Here is a 26,011-nt window from a genome sequence, read left to right as displayed (position 1 = left end):
CTTTTTAAAAAGATCCCAAAGAAAGCTTTTTTCATTTCTGTTCTCATCTCACACTCACTAATGGAACCTAATGGGAGAGACAGCTGATTGGAGGTTGAACGTGAGAAGGGATATACCACCAGTAAAGGCCGACACGTGGAAAGGGAGACGTGTGTTACTGGAGAGCAATGCAACCAGTACTGGCTCATCAGTAAGACGTTTCTCAGCCAAACAGAGGTAAACTGAGGTGGGAAGTAAATTCTGGTAAAATATACTGTTTGGAAATTTGAACAAGCACAGTGTGCAGGTGCTGCTTCATAGTAATACCGATTTACACCTCTGCAGCGAGCCTTTGTGATATTGATCTCAGTGCTGTCTCTTCTGTCAAGCCCTTCCTGTTGACTGTTTTCCTTTTGCAGCATTGTGGATTTAAAATTCACCAGCCATTCTTGTCACATCACGTAGGGATATTTTTCTTTTATTTATTTATTTTATTTATTATTATTTAACACAGTATATCGTTCAGACAACCAAGCATGAAATATTACTGCATTCCTTCTTGAAAAGACCCACTAGTGACCTTATTCGCATAATCGAAACAGTCAAAACCACGTCTGTGTAATTCCACCTGGCGCAGTGCTGTGCCAATAAAACACGGATTCAGACAGCCAAGGTTTTACCGACCTGAAGAATAAATTCTTTGCCCCTGACAAACTTGTCAGAGTTGGGGATAGGAAACAAGGTTTATCTAACATTGGCAACATATTATTAGCTATTTGATAAAGTCCTTTGTTTTTATGCGCTTTTTTCATTTCAGTAAGGCGGTCGCTATTTTATTTTTCTCCTCTCTTCTGTTTGCTTTTTTTAAACATTTTTTTGTGTTGCTCTTCTGCTTCCCTTTGTTTGTCATGGTACAACAGAGTTTGAGCAGAGCAGAGAGGAGACAGGTGAAGTGCAGATAACCTTACTAGAGTTGATGATGTCAGTGCAATAAAAGCATTCCATAAATGTCAATCCATCTGTCCTTTGTTGTGAGTTTTGTTTAGTATTAAAAGCTTACACCTGGCTGCAGGATTTTTTATTTTATTTTTTATTTTTTTGATGCATTTTATGACCACGTATTTCTCCCGATCCACTATGTTGGCTTCAACGCTGTGGACTCGTGGCTCCCATTATCTAGCAAGTGACGCTTTCACAGGGAGGGCAGGGTGTGGACTTATTTCCATTGATGTCCACATACCAAAGGAAGCAAAGGTGCAGTGTTAAGTCATTGGACTGGAGAGAGTTTGTGAAAATAGTCCTTTAATGGTCAAAATCCTTTATTTTGAAGATGACCTGTATTGAGCAGCTGTTTGGAGAGTCTTGTCCAGACTGGTGGCTGTAATCCAGTAAACCACTCAACACACTTACTTGCAAGTCATCAGCTGCGTCTGGTTTACCATCTGGGTGGATAGCAGCTCCTTACTTTCTGTTTCTTCTCATTTAGTTTTGGATTTTTCCTGCCAAGTTCTTCCCCGGTCTTTAAGTTGTTTGTGTTGTTTCGGTTTTTGTAATGCGGCTTCTTTACTTGTCTGGCTACAGTCTGATACTTGTTTAAAAGTATCAGGACGTTCTCTTCTCTTGAAGCCTGAGAAAATACTGTCTTGAATCTCAAAACTAGCTCTCAAGTGAATAAGTAACCCTTCCTTTACCTAAGCAGTATAAGACTGATAACCTGTGACTAACTCTCCACAATAACCTGGAGTTTGGTAAGAAGGCCCATTAACTGCTTGTGTGGTTACTATACTGTGAATATATAAAGTATTATTTTCCAGCAAAAACATGAAATTCCTAAAACAATCAATATATTGAGTTTAGTTTATGCTTTTATTAGTGCTGTCAGTGCCAATCTCGTAAAAATGACGTTAACGCCATAACCGCATTAATGCGGCCTCAAATTTTATGGTTTTTGTAAAATCTTTATGTCTTTAAGACATTTTAGAGAGAGCAGTTTTGTTTTTTGTATACGCATTTTTTACTTTTTTTTAAATACCCACAAAACTAATGGTCTCACTATTAGTTCTAATTAAGTTTTTATTGCTAATTAACTAATAATTAGGGATGGGTACCGGTTCTGACATAAACGGTAGTAACCAGACCGAAAAGCAGCGCACATTTCGGTGCTTTTTTTTCCTGAGCTGTGATACACTTTAGATTCTAGCCAATCATTTTACGTTTCCGAGGATAGTAGGCGGGCCCAGGTACGTACGATCTTTTAGAGCAGAGCTACAGATTAAAAATGCCCAAGGCGAAGCGGTCAAAGTCTGGCTGTACTTCACAGCAAAAGATGCAAACTCAGCAGCCTGCAACAAGTGCTTTAAGCTGATACTGTGATACTGTCAAAGAAGGTAACACCTCAAATCCGATGAAACACCTGGCGACGAATAGCGTTTTTTTTAAAAGCCGAGAAATGCGCCGTATTTGATAGCTTGCTGCGAGACCTCACACCGTGCGCATCTACTGCGGGTGTGGTGCCTGTTATCGTACCCGGAGTTAGCAACATGAACCCGAAGAGTAGAGTCCTGGCCCCTAGCCCTGCCAGTGTAGCAGAAATGATGAGGATGATGATGCAGCAGCAGCCGTTCTTCTCTGCGTGAGTAGCTTAATGTTGTTCGTGTGTAATTTACGTTGAGTAGGCTAACCACGTTATTACATTAATGCATGTAAGGTGAACTAGCAAACATCATCATAGCTACATGCGGCTGTCTTCTTGTTTGATGGCAGATACTCCCTTCACCCTGGCCAAAAAGGCTAAAATGACCAAAGAAAAAGTGGAAAACAGCTAAACATGAGAGGTTTTTGGACAAAGTTTGTGTTTTTCCATTGTTTAAGCACTGCTTCCAGCCAAGAGTGATACCATATATGCCCTATAGCTGCAGAAAAGGCTAACATTGTTATCTTTTTACAAAAAACCAGCTGAACATGAGAGGTTTTTGGACCAATTTTGTGTTTTCCATTCTTTAAGCACCGGTTTGAGCACCGTTTAAGCACCGGCACCGTTTCAAAAGTACCGGTTTGGCACCGGTATCGGATAAAACCTAAACGATACCCATCCCTACTAATAATATGACTCTTACCCACTACAATTAGATGGTGACCATGGGAATGTGATGCAGCTGCTAATCATCACCATGTTAGCTTTGTCACTGCATTTATATCCACTTATTCTTTGATAGTAGTTCTGGTCCCTGCACAGTCACTGCATAGAGAGTGTGTCATATCTTCAGTGATGGAGCTCAGTCACAGAATTACCAGATTTAGCCATTGGGGAATGAATGACAGAACAGGACTTCCTGCTTATTAATTGCCACATTTTCATTTCTTTGCCCCTGATGTGACACAGGAGGCAAGTTCCCCAGATCCACTGCTAATTGTGTGGCATTCCATCACATCATGCTGACAAAAATTCAAGAGCCATTGATCAAAAGCTATAGCTCCCTCCACTGGATACACTGATGGTGATGGTGATTAAGGCCAGGAGGAAGAGGAAGAGAATATTGAAAAATAAAAAAAGTTTGTGATTTAAAATTGTTGGCTGCATTTGTCTAACATATAAGAGCATATAATAAAGGGAAAAGGCATTATATTTGTGCACTGTAAACAAGGACCAGGTTTAATTTTTGAATAAAATAGCGAAGGATTATTTGGTCACATCTACCTTCACAGAAACAACATAGTTCACCCTAAAGTATTATAACAATACTCTAAGGTGTTGTAGATATCCAGTACAATTCCAGGCTATCAAGCCCCAAATATTGAGCTGTTCATCTGAGTTTTGTGTTGCTGTTTGTCTGCAAAAGAAATAACTCAATAGAAAAGAGAGCTCCAACAATGCTCTGACTTGTCAGCTAAGATAAAGACATAATATACGAAAGGATTTGAAGTGTTGACATTCAAAAGCATAAGTCCTTGATTGAAATACTTAAAGTCTTTGCAAGCATTCAGTTGGTTTTTGCCCAGCATTTCATCATCCCGAAGCATCCGAAACATGCTGAAATTTTAATCATTTGGCACTTGTAAGTATGTCTATCATTCACCGCACTCGTACTGTATAGTGCGATAGTTCAAACTCTCAGTTCACCATTAGGAAGAACTCCACGAAAGCCAGTTAAAGTAGAGCCTCCTGAAGGACATCGTGCTTTATGTGCATGTTTAGACATCTGAAAAGATCTTCTGTTTCTTCAAGGCTCAGCGGCTTTATGTTATTTCTGTGTGGACTTTTTATATCGTTGTAAATGAAAGTAAACAAATTCTGTTCCCTTGCCCACCGGTGATACACTAGTGACTCAGAATGTTCTACTGACTGAGCACGTCTCAGAGCTGGAAACAGTTCTGCATTTCTACAGCGGAGTGAAATACAAAAAAAAAACAAATAAGAATTTCCTGTCATATCCTCAGGACACCATGCGTCATTTCTTCTTATGATTGTGTAGCTAAAATTGTCAATGAGACCTCCCTAAAAGTGCAGGGAGAACTCCACAAAGAGGCCTGTGCAGTCTAAAACAAGAGGAAACAAATAGAGAATGTAGGATTCAGAAATATAGCCCTTTAGGATGGAGGAGAAACACAAAATATATGTTTCATGCTACACTTGTTTAAGTTGTACAATAAAACGTATTTGTTAATGCTGGTTAGATTTTTGTAAGTCTCCCAGACAAAAAAGAGAATAGGATGACCGTCATAATCAGTAAACCGACCAACAGTAAAGTAACAAATGTGTGTAGAGCATCTTTTAGGAACGATCAAAATTCTACCTGGGCCTTATTAATAAGTCAGTGTTTGTTTCTCCAGTCTTTTTGATAATGGTACGTTTTTAGATTGAAGCATGGCCATTAAGCATGAAGGCAAATGTCCTGACTTTGTAGGGCGATCGTGGCTCAAGAGTTGGGAGTTCGCCTTGTAATCGGAAGGTTGCCAGTTCGAGCCCCGGCTTGGACAGTCTCGGTCGTTGTGTCCTTGGGCAAGACACTTCACCCGTTGCCTACTGGTGGTGGTCAGAGGGCCCGGTGGCGCCAGTGTCTGGCAGCCTCGCCTCTGTCAGTGCGCCAGGGTGGCTGTGGCTACAATGTAGCTGCCATCACCAGTGTGTGAATGGGTGGATGATTGGATATGTAAAGCGCTTTGGGGTCCTTAGGGACTAGTAAAGCGCTATATAAATACAGGCCATTTGACTGAGCACACTGAAATACTACTTTTCAGAACTGCATGGTCTCGAGTAACAATGGTGACTGAAAAATATTGATGAGAAAAAAGAATAAGCGGATGAAAAAGAAGGAAGCAGATGGAGGACAGTGACAACCTGGGGCCTGTTCTCCAAATGTGGATTAGTCTTTTGGATGCATCAAATTGTCACTGCAACATAAAAGGAAACCATCACTCAATAGTGCTGCTCAGTTCTTGTGGGAGGAACTAATAGTGATCGGTGCACTGGTAAGAAGAGCATTTCAAATTAAGAGAACACTGTGTGATTGTCATTACAGTTTAGTGGTCCCTGACTCAAGAGCCTTCTTTTGTGGGAGGGAATAATTCACATGAAATGACATTTTTGATTTATTAGCCCGCTGCACAAAAATATGCATGGTAGTTTAACTGGTGATCCTTAATTGGTTGTTAATAGGAGTGTGAATGTTTTTTTGTCTTTCTGGACTGGCAACCTGGCTGCGGCGTACAGCTTTGCATGCCTTATAGGGTTGTAATATTAAAGCAAAGCATTTTTTCTTATGTTCTTATGCAATGCAATTTTGCAAAATGCTAAATTAATTAAAAATACCTTGCGGTTCAGAGTAAGAAATGAGCTCGCTCGACCTCCTTAGCCCACACTTTATCCGTTTTTCAGGCTGCCTCAGACTACTGTACTCTACCACTTGCATTGAATCTCTGAATGATTAGTCAGAGGTTATTTACTGGGCAGTGTAGTTGTAAGGCTTTGATGAGATCAAGAGGCAAAAAACCCAGATTGTATCCTGAGTGATTTAAGTCTTCATAGTATGTCAAAATGCAGCTGTAAATTTGTGGTGTGCTGTAAAAATCCACTATAACTGCAAATACTACAAACCAACAAAAGAATACTGGAAAGGAAAAACAAATGAACAACAAAGAAAAGGACAGTGAGATGACTGGGTAGTGCAAATCAATATTAGTAATTGCTTAGGAAGTTTTTCTGTGAGTAGATTTTTTTTCTTTAACAAAACGTTTAATTCTCTACTTTCATTTTTAGCTATTGTGCAGCTTTTGGAATCTCATACATCATCCTCTGCTAACACTGAACTATGGTTGAACCCTCTTTATTCATGCTTTTAAATAAACTCACTATTGTTGGGGCCATTTAGATCAACTCACTTTGGCAGGTTAGCTTGTCCTCAATGTTAACTTGCCCTGTTAAAATGAACCAGCCTCTAATTTGAAAAGGAGCTCACAGAGGTCATGATGGATGGTGTTTTCTTTCCAGTGGCAGGAGGTCACACGAACTAATATCCCACATCTCTCACATGCTTGTGTGTATAACAACAGACATGAAATTGTTTCTTTTCCTCATTTTTAATCCGATTCCACCCCCTCCCTTTCCCTTTTCACTTCTAGTGCTTGTTTCCGTTGTTATCACACCGTCTCCTGTTTGCCTTTAGTAGAAAACAGGAAGGTGAGCTTGTTTGTGAATCAGTACGGCAGGTTGTATAAGCTTGCAGTCCCCCCTGGATAGATGGTCAAGTCACCCATTTCTCATGTTCACTTCTGTGAGATTTAGTAGGGCAGATTGGTTTCAGGTTTGGCCCCGCACTGATGAGGGGAAAAGAAAAGGGTCGTAAATGTGTCCTGAAATGTGAAAGAGAGAGCAACAAACACGGTGGAGCTGCAGGGTGCTGTTTGACCTGTGAATGCTGCTTTAGCTGCAGGGAAAGAAAACTGCGGTAATTTTACTCATTCTCAGTACACAGCATCTCTCAGCAGTGTTTTAAGTTATTCATGCAACTTTGCTATTTCATGATCTGTTCTCAAACGCTGAAGCAATGTTACTTGAAAGGGTATAAAAAGCCCAAGGGCAACTCTTATACAATCTTATATTTCATACAGCAAATATTAGCGTGTTTTTTGTGCCTATTGACATTATGTAGTTTGTGTTTAATGCAGTGTTAGAGTTAACGTTAGCATCTTTAAGTTCCTCGCACAGTTGTAGCTCATACTATAACGAGTAAAGCATGTTTTCAGATTATTATAAATTTGTTTTTAGTACATTTTTTAATATACAGACATTTGGCAAACTGAGAGAAAAAGAAAACAAAAGTGTTAAAAAAAAGACTTTTTTAAGTCAACTCAAGTTTGCTTATATAGCGCACTTAAAAAGCAACAGCTGTTGACTAAAATAATCAAATGACATAAAAATAAATGGCGAAAATTCGAATACATGAGGAGTCTTGGGAACAGGCTATAGCGAGGGTACGATCTTCCACCTCCTGTGCTCGTCTTGGGCTTATTCAATTTAAGGTCATACACAGGGTGCATTTCTCTAAGTCTAGACTTTCTGAATTGTATCCAGAAGTGGAAAATAAATGTGATAAATGCCATGGTTCTCCTTCTCACCTTAGCCACATGTTTTTCCTGTGTCCTGAGCTACAAAGTTTCTGGACAGGGTATTTTGCTATTATGTCAACTGTTCTTGGGGTAACTCTTCGTCCTTGTCCTCTGATTGCTGTATTTGGGATTCCTGTTCGCTCACTTACACTTGATTCCACACAAAAGGATATTATAGCCTTCACATCCCTATTAGCCAGACGTCTAATATTGTTGCATTGGAAGTCTGTTAAGTATCCTACTATTACCCGGTGGCTTAAAGATGTCATGTTTTTTTTAAAACTTGAAAAAATTAAATATACGTTGAGAGGTTGCACAGCCAAATTTTTTCACAAGTGGCAACCCTTTATCTCTTATTTTGCTAGTCTAGAGGTATTGCCTGTTTAAATGTACTTCTGTTACTGTTATATTCCTCTAATATAACCCCTAACTTCCAAATGTACTTCCTCCATTAAGAGCCTCTGTGTTACTTTTGACAGTGCTTTTAAATTTGATAAACAAATCAGCTCCGTAGTCAAGGGATCTTTTTATCATCTACAGATTTTAGCTAAAGTCAAGTCCTACCTGTGCAGGAACGATCTAGAAAGGGTGGTCCATGCTTTTATTACATCACGGCTGGACTACTGTAACTCCCTTTATGCTGGTTTAGATCGTTCCTGTCTGCATCGCCTCCAACTGGTGCAGAACGCTGCTGCTCGCATGCTGACCGGTTCCAAAAAGAGAGACCACATCACTCCGGTCCTCTGCTCTCTCCACTGGCTCCCAGTTGCTTTTAGGATTGATTTTAAAATTTTACTGCTGGTTTTTAAGGTTCTTAACGGTACTGCACCTCCTTACCTGGCAGAGCTTCTTAGCATTTACCGCCCCAGGAGATCTTTGAGGTCAGCAGACCTGGGCCCGTATCCCTAAAGAATCTTTGTGCAAAAAGTGGCTCCTAGCGGCCAAATTCTAAGAAAATTCTCAGAGTCATGACGTTTTCTTAGAATTTCCCCTAAAAGTGACATGACAATCCCAGTTAATATAAAAGCTATTCCTCAAGATTCCTAGCGCTTAAAAGGGCTCCTAAGGCGAGATCTGCTAAGAGCAGGGAAGAGGACTTTTAGTGGCTTAGGAGTTCCCCTAAGTAGCTGCACAAAATGGCCAACAGAAGAGGCAGGAGAGAAGTCCTGCAAACACTGGATGACAGGGAATTATTGAGACGCTACAGATTGGATCGTGCAGGAATCATGTTTGTGGTGGATCTCCTTAGAGATGCAATTACTTCACCAACTCGACGCCACAACGCTATTACACCGGAGACGAAAGTAATCACAACCCTGAGGTATTTGGCAACCGGGAAAATGCAACAATGCAGCAGTGACTACTTGGGTCTGTCCCAAGTCATCACTGAATTTCTTGAATGTGAAATATTATTTACAATTACAGTCAGCATAAGATTAGAGTGTATAATTATGTTTATTGATTTGAGGGTACATCCTTTGCTCATTATCACCAAAAGCTCATTTCCATCAAACTTGTAGGATCAACCAATCACGGCTTTTGAAATGATGACTCATACCTAGCAACGGGGTCAACCACACCTCCTCACTAAGATAGGATTTTCCATCCATTCCTTGCTCAGAGTTCACTGAAAATGTTCTGGAATCACTTCTAAGCTAAAACTCCTGGCAAGGAATTTTTAGGTTAAATTAGGAGCTCTCTGAGAGGATTCTCAGAATCTTTAGGGATACGGGCCCTGATGCTTTTAGATGTTCCCAGGTACAGATTAAAGACTAGGGGAGAGAGGGCTTTTGCTGTGGCTGCACCCAGACTGTGGAACCGTTTACCTCCTCACATCAGATTCTCCACAAGCCTAGGAACTTTTAAAACTGCTCTTAAAACTCACCTCTTCTCATTGGCTTTTAGCAAGGTTTAACTTACTGTATTAACTTATTGTTTTATCAGTGAGGTGTTTTATGTACTTGTGTTTTATTGTATTTTATATTTGTATTTTATTATACAGCACTTTGGTCAGCCTTGGTTGTTTTTAAATGTTCTTTATAAATAACTCTTTATAGATAACTTGACTTGACTTGACTAATATGTTTGATGGTTGTGTTGATCTGTGTGGGACTGGGGGGGGGTGTCTTTGTTTTAGAATGCGCTGTTTTTTTTCATATATATATAAGTTTATTTACTTAGGAAAATGAAGAAAGGTTGATTGTATTTCGGTAACTGCAAGTACTGTTGTTTTCTTTTTTCAATAAAAATATTTTCAAAAAAATAAAAACATAAATGGCGAAATTTAAGACAGAAAAAATAGATTTACAGAAAAGTTCTGCTGGTTCAGCTTTGACCTGCCACACCAGCCTCCAGTTGGTGTCCAATTATCGCAGTGCATCAGTTATGACAGGATAGTTTGTTTTTATTTAACACAAAGTTTTGGTCCTTTCATGTGTTTGAAAGAGGGCCTTCTCATTGTGTCTTTGTTTAGGCGATTGTTGGAGTGCCTGACAAAGTGGATTGACATTCTCTAAGCTGTGTACTTGTATCTACAATGAGATTATCCAACACTCGTTCTTGTAGCGTACTGTTAGGGCTATTCAGATTCGAGGCAGATTATATAAACATCATGCAGAGATCTTGTGTTAACCTGCGCTGTCGCACAGCAAATGTGTGCCTCTTACCAAAAGCAATCAGGATTGAGCAGCTTAGCAAATGTGCAGGAGATTTATATAAATTTGTTATAGTTAATCCTTTAAAGACATGAAAGGATAATCCACCCAAATTACTGTTTTCAAAACTTTACATGTGCATGTGGCAGATTTAAAGACAATGTTTCCCATAAGGTAATAATAGCTGTTGCCTTATCTTTCAAAATTGCTACTTTATTTTAGAAAATGAATTCGGTCTCACTTTGTGGAATTAAAATAAGCTTATATTATAAAATATGTCTTTTCATCCATGGAAACCACCTGAAAAACTGTTTATAAGCTGACAGATGACTTGTTAATTTTAAATTCATTGCTCCAGATGGACAACAGAGACATTTCACTGTTTACAACGTGTAATGAATTTCTTGAATAATAATGAACTAGAGCCCTTTTTTGCCAAGTGCTGCATTCTGTGTCATTACAAGCACCGAGATGAGTTCTAGTTAAAAATAGGCTTTAAAATTTTTGACGTTTATTTTTCTCTTTAATTTTTCCTCTCACAATATAAAAAGACTCGGCAGTCTTGCAGCATCAAGGTGTAATTTATTTATTATATGCTGCTTGTTTAGAGTAGTCCATTAAATCAGTTCTGGGAATCACTTCAGCTGCAGTATTAGAAACAATTTACATCACTTTGCAGGTAGTATTAGAATCCTTCAGTGACCGCCCATCTGCCACTTTCTCCACTGCTTCATAAGTTGCATCTGTTGGGTGTTTTCCAGGTGGTTTTTATTTGCTTCTCTTGCTGTAGAGATTTAAAACCAAAGAGTTTTGTTACTTTGAGGTGAGAGTGTGGTTTATATGTAGACAGACAGATAGGATTCTTTAATTATTTACTGGTGGCTCTATAGTTGTGACTTGAGAGCTTCCAAAAGTGGAAATTTTCCGAGAATTACAGGGTTTTTCTTTGTTTTATTTTGGCGCTTGGTGCTGGCTTCATTGCTAAAAGTGGCCCGTGTGAGAGTGTGTGCACTGATTGATGACCAGCAACAATGGTTGTTTTACAGATTTTCAGCGTATTTTTCTAGATACTCCCATAGAGGTGATCAATCTTCATGAATAGAAAATAGGAATGATAAATTAAAGTGTAAGCTCGCAGTAAACTGTCAAACCAAGAATAACACAGGTCCTGTATAATTAAGAACCAGTTTTGGCCTGTTTCCTCTTGTGATAATGATTTTAAATGTTCTTTATCACAGCTGTAACAATGTTGGACCTCCAAATGGAGGTTTGGCTGTGCCAAAGTCTGCTTTTCATAAGCAAAGCCATTCGACAACAATAGTGGCTTGTTGCAGCTTGTCCATTCGAATCTCTTTGATTTTATATCCATCCTAACTATCTGGATCATGTTGTTCCTGTCACACGTTGCTGAAGCAACAGGAGCTTCTTTTAATAAAGTCCAAAACAAGCAATTTCAAACGATTAAACACAAGACTAAATAAATGATTTTTCCCACCTGCTGCTGTCTTAATTTTAAAATGAGGCAGGAGGACAAAGCAAGGAAATGAGTCCTTCTGATGCAGATGTCCATTAACCAGAGAAAGGTTGTACTGCTGTGTTTTGTACCTCACTACACCATTTAGTCAACCTGTCACTGATCAGTTCACTGTTTATCTTTTTATCCTGATTTATTTCATTTTAACAGGTGAAGAAAAACTAAAATGAATGCTTATCTGGCAGATAAGCGCCTGCCTGGCCTGTACACCATTGGAAGTATATTTTCTGACTGAGTTGGTGTTTAATTGATTATAATTGAGTGAGGAGATTTATAACTTACAACATTTGGAATTGCAGCTGTCACATTTCTAGCTCCCAGTCTGCTTCTCCACTCAGATGTGAAACGTTGCTAGTATGCAACTTTTTATGAAACAACCATGGAAATTGATACGTCTCAAATGCTAAAAGTAAAGACATATTAATTTCTGGTTTTTTTAATGTAATTGTATTCATACAGCATCAAATTACAACAACAGCTGCTTATAATAATACCCCAAGAAAACCCAATCTAACAAATGACCACCTTTGAGAAAGCACTTGGTAACAGTGGGAAGGAAAAACTCCATTTTAACAGGAAGCAGAACCAGGCTCAGGGAAGGGGTGGTCATCTGCCACAACTGGTTGGGGGGGAAGAGGGGATTAAAGACACGCTGTGGAAGACAGCCACAGATTAATAATAATTCATAATTAAATGCAGAAATGTATATAAACACATAGTGAGTGAATAGAAACAATACATCATCTGAAGCCCTTAGCAGCCTCGCCCTATTGCAGCGTAACCAAGAGATGAATCAAGGTCACCTGAGCCAGCCCTATGCTTTATCAGAAAGGAAAGTTTTAAGCCTAATCTTAAAAGGAGAGAGTCTTTCTCCAGAATCCAAACTGGGAGTTGGTTCCATAGAAGATGGGCATAAAAGTTAAAGGCTCTCCCTCCCATTCTACTTTTAAACACTCTAGGAACAACAAGTAAGCCTGCAGTCTGAGAGTGAAGTGTTTTATTGGGGTGATACGGTACTATAAGGTCATTTAGATAAGATGGGGCCTGATTATTCAAGACCTTTTATGTGAGGAAAATAATTTTCTATTTAATTCTGGATTTAACAGGGAGCTAACAAAGAGAAGCCAGTATGGGAGAAATATGCTCTCTTTTTCTAGTCTCTGTTAGTACTCTCTCTGTAGTATTTTGGATGAACTAAAGGCTTTTAGGATAACCAAGTAAAAGTTAATTACGATAGTCCAGCCACATTAGTGTTTTAAATTGTCTTGCTTGGCAAACTATTAGGTTTACAACATGATCTCAGAAATAGGTTGTGAAGCGTTAGGCCACAGAGATCGCTTGGCAGGCTCTTGGCAACCCCTGCACACTGGAGAAACATGTCTATTCACTGGCCAGTTGGCGAATGGTCGTTACTGGCAGCATCTAAGTGAAATTGGTTGGATACAGGTGTATGGTGCTGCACCACAAGCCTCCTTGCAATTGCTTTTTTGTCAGCAGATTGCAGCGTTTGCCCATAGTGTGCATGCTCTGTGCAAACTGTCCAGGTACTCCCCAAGCAGAAGTGAATCATGGCTTTTGAAATGTGTTAGTTACAGCAGTAGAAATGCGGGAACCGAAGGCAAACATTCTACATTCGGCTTTGTGTCACACTTTTTCCAAGTTTCACTATTGCTCAGCGAGTAGTTTGCCACTGTTGGCAGATAAGTCAGCGTCTTCCATCCACCTACGTGTTACCATGGTAGCCTGCCAGTAAGCAAAGCAATGAGGGTGCAGCACCTTTTTTGCAACCACTTTCACCTAGTGAAAGCAACGACCAGCAAGCACCACCAAGCAGTGGTTGAATACAAATATTAGGCCTAACCGAAGGTTGCAAGGTGTTGCTGACTGGTCTCTAGTCCTGTGTAAATGAGACCTAACATAAGATATAAGATAAGATAAGATAAAACTTTATTAATCCCTCGGGTGGGTTCCTCTGGGAAATTCGGTTTCCAAAAAAGCACAGCACCGATAGAAGTTACAGAGTTAGAGAATATATACACACAAAGACATATATAGATAAAATATACAAAGGGGATAAATAGAATAAATAGGAATAAAAATAAAAATACAAGTGATTTGCACATTTCAAGTATGGAGTCTATTGCACCGCTGATTATTAACAAAAAGTATTGCACAAAAGGTAATTGCACAGTGAAGTGAAGAGGCACTACAGCTTAGTTGTTCCCCCCTCCTTTGTCCTCCTGTTTCCCCTCCCTCTCCCCTCCAGAGAGGAGTTAAACAGTTTGATGGCGTGTGGGACAAAGGAGTTTTTAAGTCTGTTGGTTCTTGTCTTTGGGAGAAGCAACCTGTCACTGAACAGACTCTTCTGGTTGTTTATGGCCGTGTGCAGAGGATGCCCAGCATTATCCATAATGTCCAGCAGTTTCTTTAGTGTCCTTTTCTCTGCCACTGTCACCAGAGTGTCCAGCTTCATGCCGACCACAGAGCCAGCCTTCCTGATCAGTTTCTCCAGCCTGGATGAGTCCTTCTTTGCTGTGCTGCTCCCCCAGCACACCACAGCATAGAAAAGTACTCCAGCAACCACCGACTGGTAAAACATCCTCAGGAGCTTCCTGCAGATGTTAAAAGACCTCAGCCTCCTGAGGAAGTACAGTCGGCTTTGGGCTTTTTTGTACAGGTGCTCTGTGTCCAGTCCAGTTTGTTGTCCACCCACAGCCCGAGGTACTTGTACTTGTTGACCACCTCCTCCCCCTCTATCTGAACCGGCAGTGGACCTGCTCTGGACCTCCCAAAGTCCACAACCAGTTCCTTAGTCTTTGAGGTGTTGAGTTGCAGGTGGTTTGTGTGACTCCAACATGACATTTTTGATATACTGTTTATTACTGGAGTCATGTGATTCCTCTAGACAGGGATTCAGATGAGAGAAAATACTATGTTCTTTGGTAGTTCTTGATTGACCTTTGAGATGTACTCTATAAAATATTTAAATTATCCTTGTAGTAGCGCTAAGAATAAGAATATGAAAAACTAAATATGAACAAATCCAGTACTGAAAAATTACAGTTCTGTTATTCAAACACCAAAACTCTCTATAATACTGCAACATTAGGTAGGATTTTTTTCATGCTGGCAGTTGTTTTATGCCTGCAAATCACAAGAGTAAACAGGAAAGATAATACATTCCCTTCAAATTCATCTGCTGCAGCCTTGAGTGTTTAGGCACAACTTCTGTGCAGCATTGGCACCATCTCCCACAAGAAGAAAGTGACTTCATTGAAATTAATGAGGTGGCTGAGTTTTTACAGACACAGATAAAATTGTTCTAAACGTAGCTTATGGAGCATTTTGGCACATGAGGATATGCAACGTTCTGTGGTTGTAGATAATTTTTCACCCCCAGCCTGATCCAGTCAAATCATCAGCAATTATTTGGAAGCAAGTTTAAAAAAACATTTCCACCAGAATGGACCTTTTTATTACAAAGTACGCTTCTATTTTGCACAGAAGTCAGTCATCACTGCGAATGAAGGGGTGCCTCCATAATGAAAGCGAGGTCAAAATCCATTGATGGCAGCACAAAAGTAACCACAACCCTTAATTTATTAAGTGTTTAGGCACCAATCTCTCTTTGAAACATGACGGCCTGATGTGAGCTAACTCGCCGCAGAGAGCCAAGTTTTGAATATTTCACGGTAATGCAGTTCGCAGTCGTAATGATATTTGACACATCGTAGTGGGTAAGGAGCGTCAAACATTATTACAACAAAGCAGTCGGAGACAGCCAGGAGAATGTCGTCTCTCATCAGCTGACAGACAGCTCGCGAAGCGAACTGTGAAATAATTTGTGTCATTGTCTGGCAGCCAGGAGCAGGACTCAGCAACAATAACAACAAGCCCTGTGGTCATCTCTCCATCGTTTGTTAATAATCCTTCATTTTTCTGACTCTTCTCTGCTTGGTGTACGCGTCAACCTGCCTGCCAGGAAACATCATGAGAGAAAGTTTTCCTCGAAGACAAAAAGAGCTGTTTGAAATTCAGTTTGGTGAATGAAGAGCAACAAAAATGGATTATTCTTCTTATGTGAACATAAATAATAATTCATAGAGAGCCATCATAATTGATGATAGCTAAACCGGTCCCCTACTTTCATGCTGCTATGCCTTTGAAGTTTTCTATTTTGACAGGGATGGATAAAACACAAGCTCAGTATTCTTTGGTTTTTCACCACTGAGTCCTTTACTTTAGATACATGCAGGTAGACCAAAGCAGGGTTAAAAATTCATTACCATGAACTCTAGAAACTGGTTTAAATCACCACATCCTTTTCTATGAATCAAACATACTGTAAATTGCATGATGAATTTTAAATTTGTAATGGCAATTCTGCAAAATCACTAAACTTGGCATGGACTACATTGACTTTGTTTTTCCCAATTTATTTCAGTGTTGTTAATAAAAAGCAGTCTGTTCAATTCTTTTTTTCATTATTTCTGACATTACTTCTGTTATTTCTGGTCTGAATCATCTGTCCTCGTCTTTACTGTGTAGAGAAAAAAAAAAGAAAAGTCATTTTGAATTAGGATTCGAGAAACATGTTCTTCCCTACCTGCGCGCATTGACTCAGGCAGAGCAGACGGCTGCGTTTGTGATAATCCCTTATCTCTTCATTCTGTGGGTAGCGAGCAGGAGGTGGGTAAGACTGGTATTGTACTGCTCTTCGGCAAGGAAAGCAGGCCACGGTGGAAGGTCAAAAAAACAAGAGCCAGAAAGGTGGATAGGCGAAGAGCATCCCTCAAGAGGCCCAGTGGTCAACAGTGCATGGGTCTTACCTGTCATAGGTCTCTTGGTGTCGAGAATGCAGTGGAGAGGAAACTCTGGAGCCAAAGAGGCCAAACAGTCAGAGAGGAAGCAAAAAGGGTCTTTTGACAAGTGCAAGTGTTACAGTAAAGCCTAGAGGATTAAAATCAACTCGGTTCTTGAGCCTTTTTTAAGTGACTCTTATGTAAAGGTCAGAGGTACTATATGCAGCATAGTCCTCTCTGTTTTCTTCTTACACAAAAAAGTGCACAAGCAAACACTGGTGAACATCGTTTCATGTCACAGTACTTAAAGTCGATGTAAGTATCCTCTCCAGGTGATGATTTTGTGTCTCTTCTCGCAAACTTACAAGCACGTCCTTGAAGTCCGTTATTAAATCAATTTGTTGCCCCAAATGCCATCATGGCTCACAGCATTCACCAGAGAGTACACCTTGGCTTCTTCCTCGCCTCAGAGCTCACTGGCAAGGCTTTGTTATGCCTGGTCTGAGCCACGTAGATAGCACTGGTCCTATCTTTCTGCTTCTGTCCACCTGTCACAGCAGTTATTCACCTGTGTAATCAAATTATCAGGGGCCCAAAAGAAGCAGACGATAACAGGCATTAAAATGGGGAACAAAGAAAGGAGAAGAAGCAAAGATTTCTGTACAATGCTATTTCCAAAATTATATAACTGCATATTATTGATGTAGTAAATCAGTAATAAATACCTAGACCAGAAGCAATGAACCAACAAAGAAGAATTGACTTTTAATTTCCCTTTAGCTGTACAGAGCTCAGTACTCTTGTACTTTTTTCATTTAATAATAGTATTTATAATTTATCTGAAAATTGATGAGTGTAAAGACAGAAATAATTAATGTTCCTGCATGCATGTGATGTTGTTTCCACTCATTTTGTGGCCAAGGACAGGGTTAAGGTTCAGAGCAGCAACAATGATGTGATTAAGGACTTTTAGCTAGCACTGGTTGTGTTACTTTTAACATGTGACAAAAGCAGATTTTTCATAATTATAGCTGAATTGATTTTTTTTTTACATGAGGTTTATTTAGCTTTAAAATTAGCTGTAGCTCATATACTGTAACTTGTCTTTCCCGTTAGTTCTTAGATTTACTTTTTTTCTCAAGGTCATTTACATACTAATGGAACGCCCACTGATTACATTTTCCATCCATTTTCTTCCCCATATTCAGTTCAGGGTTATGACGGGGCTGGAGCCTATCCTAGGTGTCATAGGGTAAAAGCCAGGGTACACCCTTGACAGGTTACTAATCTATCACAGAGCTAACAGGGAGACAGACGTTCACACCTATGGCTAATTTATCATTTAACCTAATATCCATGTTGAAGTGTGAAGCCAGAATACCTGTTGGGAACCCATAAAGGCACAGGGAGAACAGCTAGCGGATTTGAACCGTGTGGATGGCTTTGAAAACACTCGCTGTTATACTGCTGTTCTGACTAATCTCCGAAGCCAGAAGAAACCATTGTTGAGGGGGAAAAAGAGGAAATGCCAAATTACTCACAAGCAAGACAAAAAAAATCAGTGTGAACATGTCTCGTGGAGTGATGAATCTAAAATTTTAATTTTAATTAGGTTCAAATCACTGTCAATACGTCCCGAGTTCAGTGTCTACGGCTATTTATAACAGATAGAATCTGCATTTCAGCAAATGGTGGGGATCTTCCAATCCAATCCAATCCAATTTTATTTATAAAGCACTTTAAAATAAAGTGCTGTACAGAAAATAAGTTAAAACAATAGAATAACAGAAAACAGCAAAATAAATAAGTAAAACACATAAAACATAAAATTAAAACAACCCTATATTAAAACAAAAACAAGATAAAACAGCATTGAATCACCTAAAAACAACTAAAATAAAAAATAAAAAACCAACATCTCACGTGGTGTCAAAGGCCAGGGTAAAGAGGTGGGTTTTCAAGAGTGACTTAAAAACAGATAAAGAACTGGCCTGTCTAATCTCTAAAGGAAGCTCGTTCCACAGTTTTGGATCTTATCAAAACTGATGAAATTATGAAAAGAGAAAAGTACTGTCAGATTTTGATCCACCATGGAATTCCATGTGGAAAATGCTGGATTAGAGAAAACTTAATTTTTCAGCATGACAATGATCCCCAACACTGCCTATCCCTTAAAAGCATAGAGTGTCTGGAGAGAAAACACACACATGGAGCACTACCATTCATGTACTGGCCTCCTGAGAGCCCGGACCCCAACATTATATATAATATTTAACAGTGATTTTAGAGAGAACAGACCAAAAGACAGCCAATATCCAAAGAAGAGCTTCAAATGTCCTTCAAGAAGCCTGGAGAACTTTTCCCGAAGAAGGTTGTGTTAAAGAACAAAGCCGGTCATACCAATAGTGACTTTCAAGCTTATTGGAATTGTACAGACTTTGTTTTTGTCTTATATTCTGTGTTTCAGATTATGTTTGCCCATGTTTCAATACATCCCTGCATCTTAAAAGGTGATATCAGTTGTGTGTTTAAAGCATATATCCCACTTTAACCATGTCAACTGTAGCGTCTCACAACTACGATTTTAAACGATAAATTATATAAACATGCAGAGCTTTCAGACAAAGCATGACAAGAATGTTTCTGGCATTTGCCTTAACAATTCAATTTTCAAGCTTGAGAATTGCAATTCGGCGCCAGTAATTGCACTGCATTCAAGGTGCATGATTCAGTTGTGAACAAATTTCTTTAAGACACAAAATGGAAAATAGAAAATCAATTTGCTTATTTATTTACTACCATGATTAAAAAACTTGGCCTTCATTAAGCTTGTTGACAGGATGTAACTCCATGGTTTTGGGTCGGTGACCCAGTGTTCTGTGTTTTAGACTTTTTAATTTTGCTAAATTCATGTTGAGTTTGAGAACTGGGCCTATTTCTGGATATTATTATGTTGGGTTTTCTTTTTTAGTTATTTTAGGTCATCAGTCATCAGCTTATTTTCTTGTTCCCTCAGTCCTGTCTCTGTGTTTCTTGTTTAGTGATTTCCTCCTGTTTTCTTACACCTGTCTTTATGTTTTTTCCTCAGCATCTTCCATGTTAAATCTATTGTTTCCATGTTTGCTATTCTCTGTGTCTCCTCCTCTAATCGCAGCCATGTCTCGGTTAGGGATGGGTATCGTTTAGGTTTTATCTGATACCAGCACCAAACCGGTACTTTTGAAATGGTGCCACTGCTTAAACGGTGCTCGAACCGGTGCCTAAAGAATGGAGAACACACACTTTGTCCAAAAATCTCTTATGTTTAGCTGTTTTTTTTGTGAAAAGATAACAATGTTAGCCTTTTCTGCAGCTAGAGGGCATATATGGTATCACTCTTGGCTGGAAGCAGTGCTTAAACAATGGAAAAAACACCAATTTTGTCCAAAAACCTCTCATGTTTAACTGTTTCCCACTTTTTCTTTGGTCATTTTAGCCTTTTTGGCCAGGGTGAAGGGAGTATCTGCCATCAAACAAGAAGACAGCCGCATGTAACTACAACGGTGTTTGCTAGTTCACCTTACATGCATTAATTTAATAACGTGGTTAGCCTACTCAACGTAAATTACATACGAACAACATTAAGCAGAGAAGAACGGCTGCTGCTGCCATCATCATCCTCATCATTTCTGCTACACTGGCAGGGCTAGGGGCCAGGACTCTCCTCTTTATGGCACCGGATACCGGTACCCATCCCTAGTCTCGGTGTTCTGTCTCCCTTACCTGTTCCCATGTTCTTTTTCGTGTTCTGATTTTACGCTTGCATGTCGTATGCGTGCTACTTCCTGTTTTATTTTGTCAGTCCCTCGTCTTATGTGCCTTGTTTCAGTTTTGCTTCTGCTATAGTGATGTGTAACAAAAGTCCAGTCTTGAAAAGGGAGTCCTTACAGTTTTCCACTGCAGTGTTTATTCTGTATTTTTTTGACCTTTCTGATGAGTGGCAGGTAGTGTGAATTGCTGCTTTGTCTACAGTAGTAGAAGCAAGCACCACAATATCAAGTGTATTCAAAAACTATAGCCTTACTTTTAATATGCCAGCTTTTTTTTCACATCAGTCAAAGAGCAAGGACTTTTTATACAATTTATATCTTTCTTTTTTTCTTGTTTCTTTATGCACATATTCAAAACACATTAAAACAGGTGCATAGAACTACACAGTAAAGTGCATTTGAAACTATGCATCAACGTTCATCTTTTTCCTAACCTTTCTCATTTATCTCCTTTTGTAGGTATGGGGACATGGTGCCAAAGACAATTGCTGGAAAGATCTTTGGCTCCATCTGCTCCCTGAGTGGTGTCCTGGTGATTGCTCTGCCCGTCCCTGTCATTGTCTCCAACTTCAGCCGCATCTACCACCAGAACCAGAGAGCAGATAAACGGCGTGCTCAGAAGGTACAAGTTAGTGTCTTTATCTTATGTACTTCGACAGGGACAACAATGAATATTAGGGGTGCAACGATACACAAAATTCACGGTTTGGTTCGATACTTTGGTGTCACGGTTTGATATTTTTTCGATACAAAAAAGTGTTCATGCCTTTTTAATTTGTCATTTATTAAAATTATAAATATATATTTTAACTCAAAAGTACAGTTTTTAAATTTAATGTTGCTGAAACAACAAAGTAATTAAAAAAATAAATCTATCTGATCGAGAAATCACTCATCTTTGGAAAAGAGAGTTTATTACAGAGAAATGTCTCTTTCCAAAATAAAAGCTACACTATACGCTTCTTCTGGGGTATATTCTCAGCAGCATATTAAACATATCAGGTCCCCATAATGAGAATCATGTGCTAACGGCTGTCTAAATGACTCGGGTAAAGTTTGTAGCATGCGTGCTTGTTGTTTTTGTCTGCTTCCACTTGTCTTTGCACTAGGATGATGTCGGAGTAAATGTGCAGTCATATTCGTTGTGTTCCCACTAGTGCTGTCAGCGTAAATCTCGTTGAAATGACGTTAACGCCACAACACGGCAAATCTCCGTTAACGAGCTACCGCGGATCGGCCCGTGCGTGGGGCTGGATGGCCAACACGTTAACGAGCTAACTGCGCTAACGCACTAGTTCCCACCAATATAATTGAGCATTGCGTGGCACATCCAACATACTGTTTTACTTTTGTCCATGAGGCGCTTACCTTCAGGGTCATACGTCACATGAAAACCAAAATAGTTCCAAACGCCAGATCTGAATGAGGGCGGGGGAGGTTCAATTTGCCATGTTGCAACTAGCTTAACTTCTGTTTCGCTAGCTTGCCCTGCGCTCAGTGAATCTGTGTTCGACTACTCCGCCTAGGCTGCGCTGTCGAGCGCAGATCCACTGAGCGCTCAACACAGACAGCATCGTCAGAAGGAAAGTTGATAAAATAAATTATAAATTTTGTATTGTTCGATACATATGCGTACCGAACCGAAAGCACTGTACGAGTATTGTTGCACCCCTAAGGAATATGTGTGGCTGAAATCAGTGGCTGTGTTAAATCATGTGCAAATATTACTAATATTTTCAAAAGGCCAAAGTTGTAATGCAATATGACACATTATTAAGTTAATGAGAATAAATGGGAGGATGAAATGTTGAGTAAAACTTTTGGATGTGCGGGTACTAATAGTTAGTCCTAAAATGGGAATAAAAACTTTTGAAAGACCTTTTGTTTTATTCACATCATTAAAATAATGGATGTGAGTTTAAAGATCTTGATGACAGATGAGTTTCGTTCATATGAAAGGCACACGGGTGTTTTACGAACTTAAAAAAAGGTGCCGGTGAAAGGGACTGACCCCAATTAGGAACTGTACAACTGCTTTGCGAATGAATGTCCTTCACCATAATTCATCCCACATTTTTCAGCACCATCATACACACAAGAAATGTGTTGCCCTTCAGATGGACATTAACTTAACATACTTTTAGACACACTCACACACAAGTTGTGTGTTTCTTAGACACACACTAAGTACCAAATGTTAGCCAGCCATTCACTACAATTCCCCCAGTAGGCTTGACCTTTCTATGGGGCTAGATAAGAGCGCTATTAAGTTAGAGAGCAGCTGCTGATAGCTAATTGAGGAGGGAAAAGTGTGATTTGAATCCTTACTGATATTAGAATCCTAGGTGTGCGGTTTTCTAATTAATATACTGATTTCAATCAGTTCAAACACAACAGCATGGGCTATCTCACACCTTTATTGAGTCCAGTGAGGCTCAGTTCTGAGTAAAATAGGTCTGATAGAGGCAATGAATTGGTGAACTGGTGAAGTTGGATTCATCCTGTTAGATCAAACCTCAGTCAGTCTTGGTAATATTTACATTCAAGAAATTGAGAAAAACCTTGTGTACTTACATCTGGTTTCATAATATTTTCAAAAGGCTGCCCAGTTGTGTATGTTTCATAAAAATATGACGCACTAAATTATTTTATTGTGTCATTGCTACTTTAAAACACTGTTTCCCACTGATGTGGTATACAGAAAATACAACCTCTGCAGCACTTCTTCTGTAACACTTCCATAACAGATGAAATAGTTACTTGTTCATTGACAGAATGTCTATTGTTTTGATATTGACATGCTTAATGTCAATGGTCATTAAGTCATGGTCGTACTGTTGCTAAGCAACAGCGACTGACAGTAGGGCTGACCAAATATACTCCATGACCCAGCAGCTTTTTTCCCCCCATGCATTTGTTGTGCAAGTTGCTTTTTATATTGATCTTGAAGGATTTTCTTTTTTTAGATATCATCTTTCAGTGGTTGTAAAACATTTTTAGACCACAAAGGGACCATAAACTCTTCACACTAATGAAGTTCTTTTAGCTTTTTGATGCTTTTCAAGCTTATAGTGCCTATTAAAGCAGTGAGGAGGCTCTCTGGGAAACATAGCCCACTCTCAATGAGGAATTAATTTACAAAAACATTATTAAGCTGTTAAAGGATAATTAAAAAGAAATAACATTTTATTGCTGCTTTTTGCCGTGGTCGTTGAGGATCTTCCCTCAGTAGAAATCCCTGATGCAAGTAAACCATTATTCACATTTTAAAAGCTTAAAGGCTTAAAAACTCAAAGTTGAAACGACAGACAGGACAACAAAATGTAAGCAAACACGGAAGTGCCAAAGTGCTTAGAAAGAAATCTGATTCAGCAATTAGAGTTAAGGTCTATAGGTGGCTTTAATATAGTAATTTAGCATAAATGTTTGTATCTAAAGTGTCACGTGAATAAAACAAATTTTAAAAAAAGAAAGTAGGTCTGGACTTGGTAATGTATTAAAAAAAATGTTACATTGCGATTAATAGGAAATGAAAAAATAACTTGTTCTGGTATTTCAACATGACAAGCTACATTCTGTCATGGCTTTAAATGGATTTAATCCTATTACACAACAAAAAAATCCCTCACACACGTTGGTGTTTTTGTGAAGCTTTAGTTTATCTTGGTCATTGTCTGCTTTTTCACTCATTTTCAGTTTTTCCAGTCTTTCTATCTGACCACTTTCAGAGGAATGTTTTTGCTTTTTAAGCCTCTTAACACTGACCTGTGAATCATTCAAGCAGAAAAAAGGCTCCTAACTCAAGGGATGAGCCAGTGTTGTGCTTACACCAAATAAACATATTAGCAACAAACCAGTTCTAGATTATAAATTTTAGGCACATCCCAAAAATATATAATTTCTTGCTACTTCTTTAGTTGAATCTATTAAAAGATGCTAAAGACAACATGGTTAATTAGCATAAAATAGTGTTTTTGCTATTTAGATCAGTGGTCCCCAACCTTTTTTGCGCCATGGACCGGTTTATGCCCGACAATATTTTCAGGGACCGGCCTTTAATAATAATGGATTGCATTTATATAGTGCTTTTTGGGACCCCTCAAAGCGCTTTACAATACCACTATTCATTCACTCTCACATTCACACACTGGTGAAGGCAAACTGCAGTTGTAGCCACAGCTGCCCTGGGGCAGACTGACAGAAGCGAGGCTGCCATATCGCGCCATCGGCCCCTCTGGCCATTACCAGTAGGCGGTACGTGAAGTGTCTTGCCCAAGGACACAACGACCGAGACTGTCCGAGGCGGGGCTCGAACCGGCAACCTTCCGATTACAAGACGAACACCCAACTCTTGAGCCACGATCGCCCCTGGCTCAAGAATTGTCGCAGATAAATACAACAAAATAAAACTAGTACAGGTACCGAAAAAAAGAAGATTTATTCATAACACATGTGAAAAGACCCAGGAAAACAGAGTTAATGATAAAAACGATAACAAAATAACGCTAAAAACTGATAAAAACCCTGAAAACCATACATTTCACACCCGAGCCTCAACTCTCGCGGCCCGGTACCAAACGCCCGGGGGTTGGGGACCACTGATTTAGAATATTTCGATTATTTAGTGTGCAGTGTGTCGGTAAAAAAGGATTAAAGTGCATAAGTGGAGGACAAAAGAAAAAGTGGCAGGCCTAAAAGAGCAAATGAACAGTATGTCAAAGTCATGTCCTTAGAAAATAGCACAAGACACCGACACCAACCCTGAGAGATGCATTTGGCCCTTCAATTGATCCATCTACTGTTCACCGAAGCCTCATTAGAAATGCTGGAAGGGAGGCTGTCAAGAAGCTCCTCTTGACATATGACAGTTATAGCAGGCAAAAAAACAGACCCAGATGCAGGATTCTGAATACAGGAATGAACTAAAACAACAACGAAATCCAACACAAATGCAGGGCAGGAGCAGGAAATGGTAAATGGTAAATGGCCTGTATTTATATAGCGCTTTACTAGTCCCTAAGGACCCCAAAGCGCTTTACATATCCAGTCATCCACCCATTCACACACACATTCACACACTGGAAAACTAAACACCAGGAAACACAAAGTAGGAGGACACACAACTATGAAGAAGGACATGACAAAGGACAAGAGGAGACACAATTTGTACTCACAAGATAATGGCAGGAGAGGAAACAGGTTGGAACATAGCTGAGTTTATTTTGCCTGTTTCATTGTCAATATGTACAACAGTGTCTACAATCATCTGTTAAACACAGCAGAGGCTCACTGTCATGGTTTGCAGCTTCATTTCAGCAAGTGGTGTTGGGGACCTTGTCAAAGGTGATGTTGGGGATCTGGGCAAAACTAAGCAACACTATGAGTCGTAGACCAGCCTGCCCAGAGCCTGGGCCCTGATATTAACTAGAACAGTCTGGGAACAAAAGGCAGCCAAGAGATTTAAATGTTCTGGGGGGTTGGGGGTATTCCTGAAGACTACAGGAAAGTTTCCCTCTGAGAGTTCAGTCTGTAATGAAAAATAAAGATGGCTGTATATGTATGCTAGCACATGTTTCAATAAACCAGTGAAACAATTCATTGTTTTTCCAGCAAAATATAAACAAATGA

At 39.4% G+C, this 26,011-nt stretch overlaps 1 protein-coding gene across 3 annotated transcripts in view; it reads left to right on the top strand.

Annotated features, from left to right (window-relative positions):
• The window catches only part of LOC146517907 (A-type voltage-gated potassium channel KCND3-like), a 112,467-nt gene that overhangs the window by 62,681 nt on the left and 23,775 nt on the right, over nucleotides 1-26,011 (top strand). For 2 of the 3 annotated variants that reach the window (XM_085161037.1, XM_085161039.1), the window contains exon 3: nucleotides 20,843-21,005. In XM_085161037.1, the coding sequence (XP_085017163.1) occupies nucleotides 20,843-21,005 (163 nt within the window). Of the gene's footprint in view, nucleotides 1-20,842; nucleotides 21,012-26,011 lie in introns of all 3 variants that reach the window. The other variant, XM_085161038.1, reaches the window with a different exon arrangement.

The sequence above is a fragment of the Neolamprologus multifasciatus genome, chromosome 5, assembly GCF_963576455.1.
Source record: "Neolamprologus multifasciatus chromosome 5, fNeoMul1.2, whole genome shotgun sequence".
Taxonomy (NCBI): Eukaryota; Metazoa; Chordata; class Actinopteri; order Cichliformes; family Cichlidae; genus Neolamprologus; species Neolamprologus multifasciatus.
The sequence above is the reverse complement of the archived record's forward strand: the minus strand, read 5'-3'. Positions and strand labels throughout refer to the sequence as shown.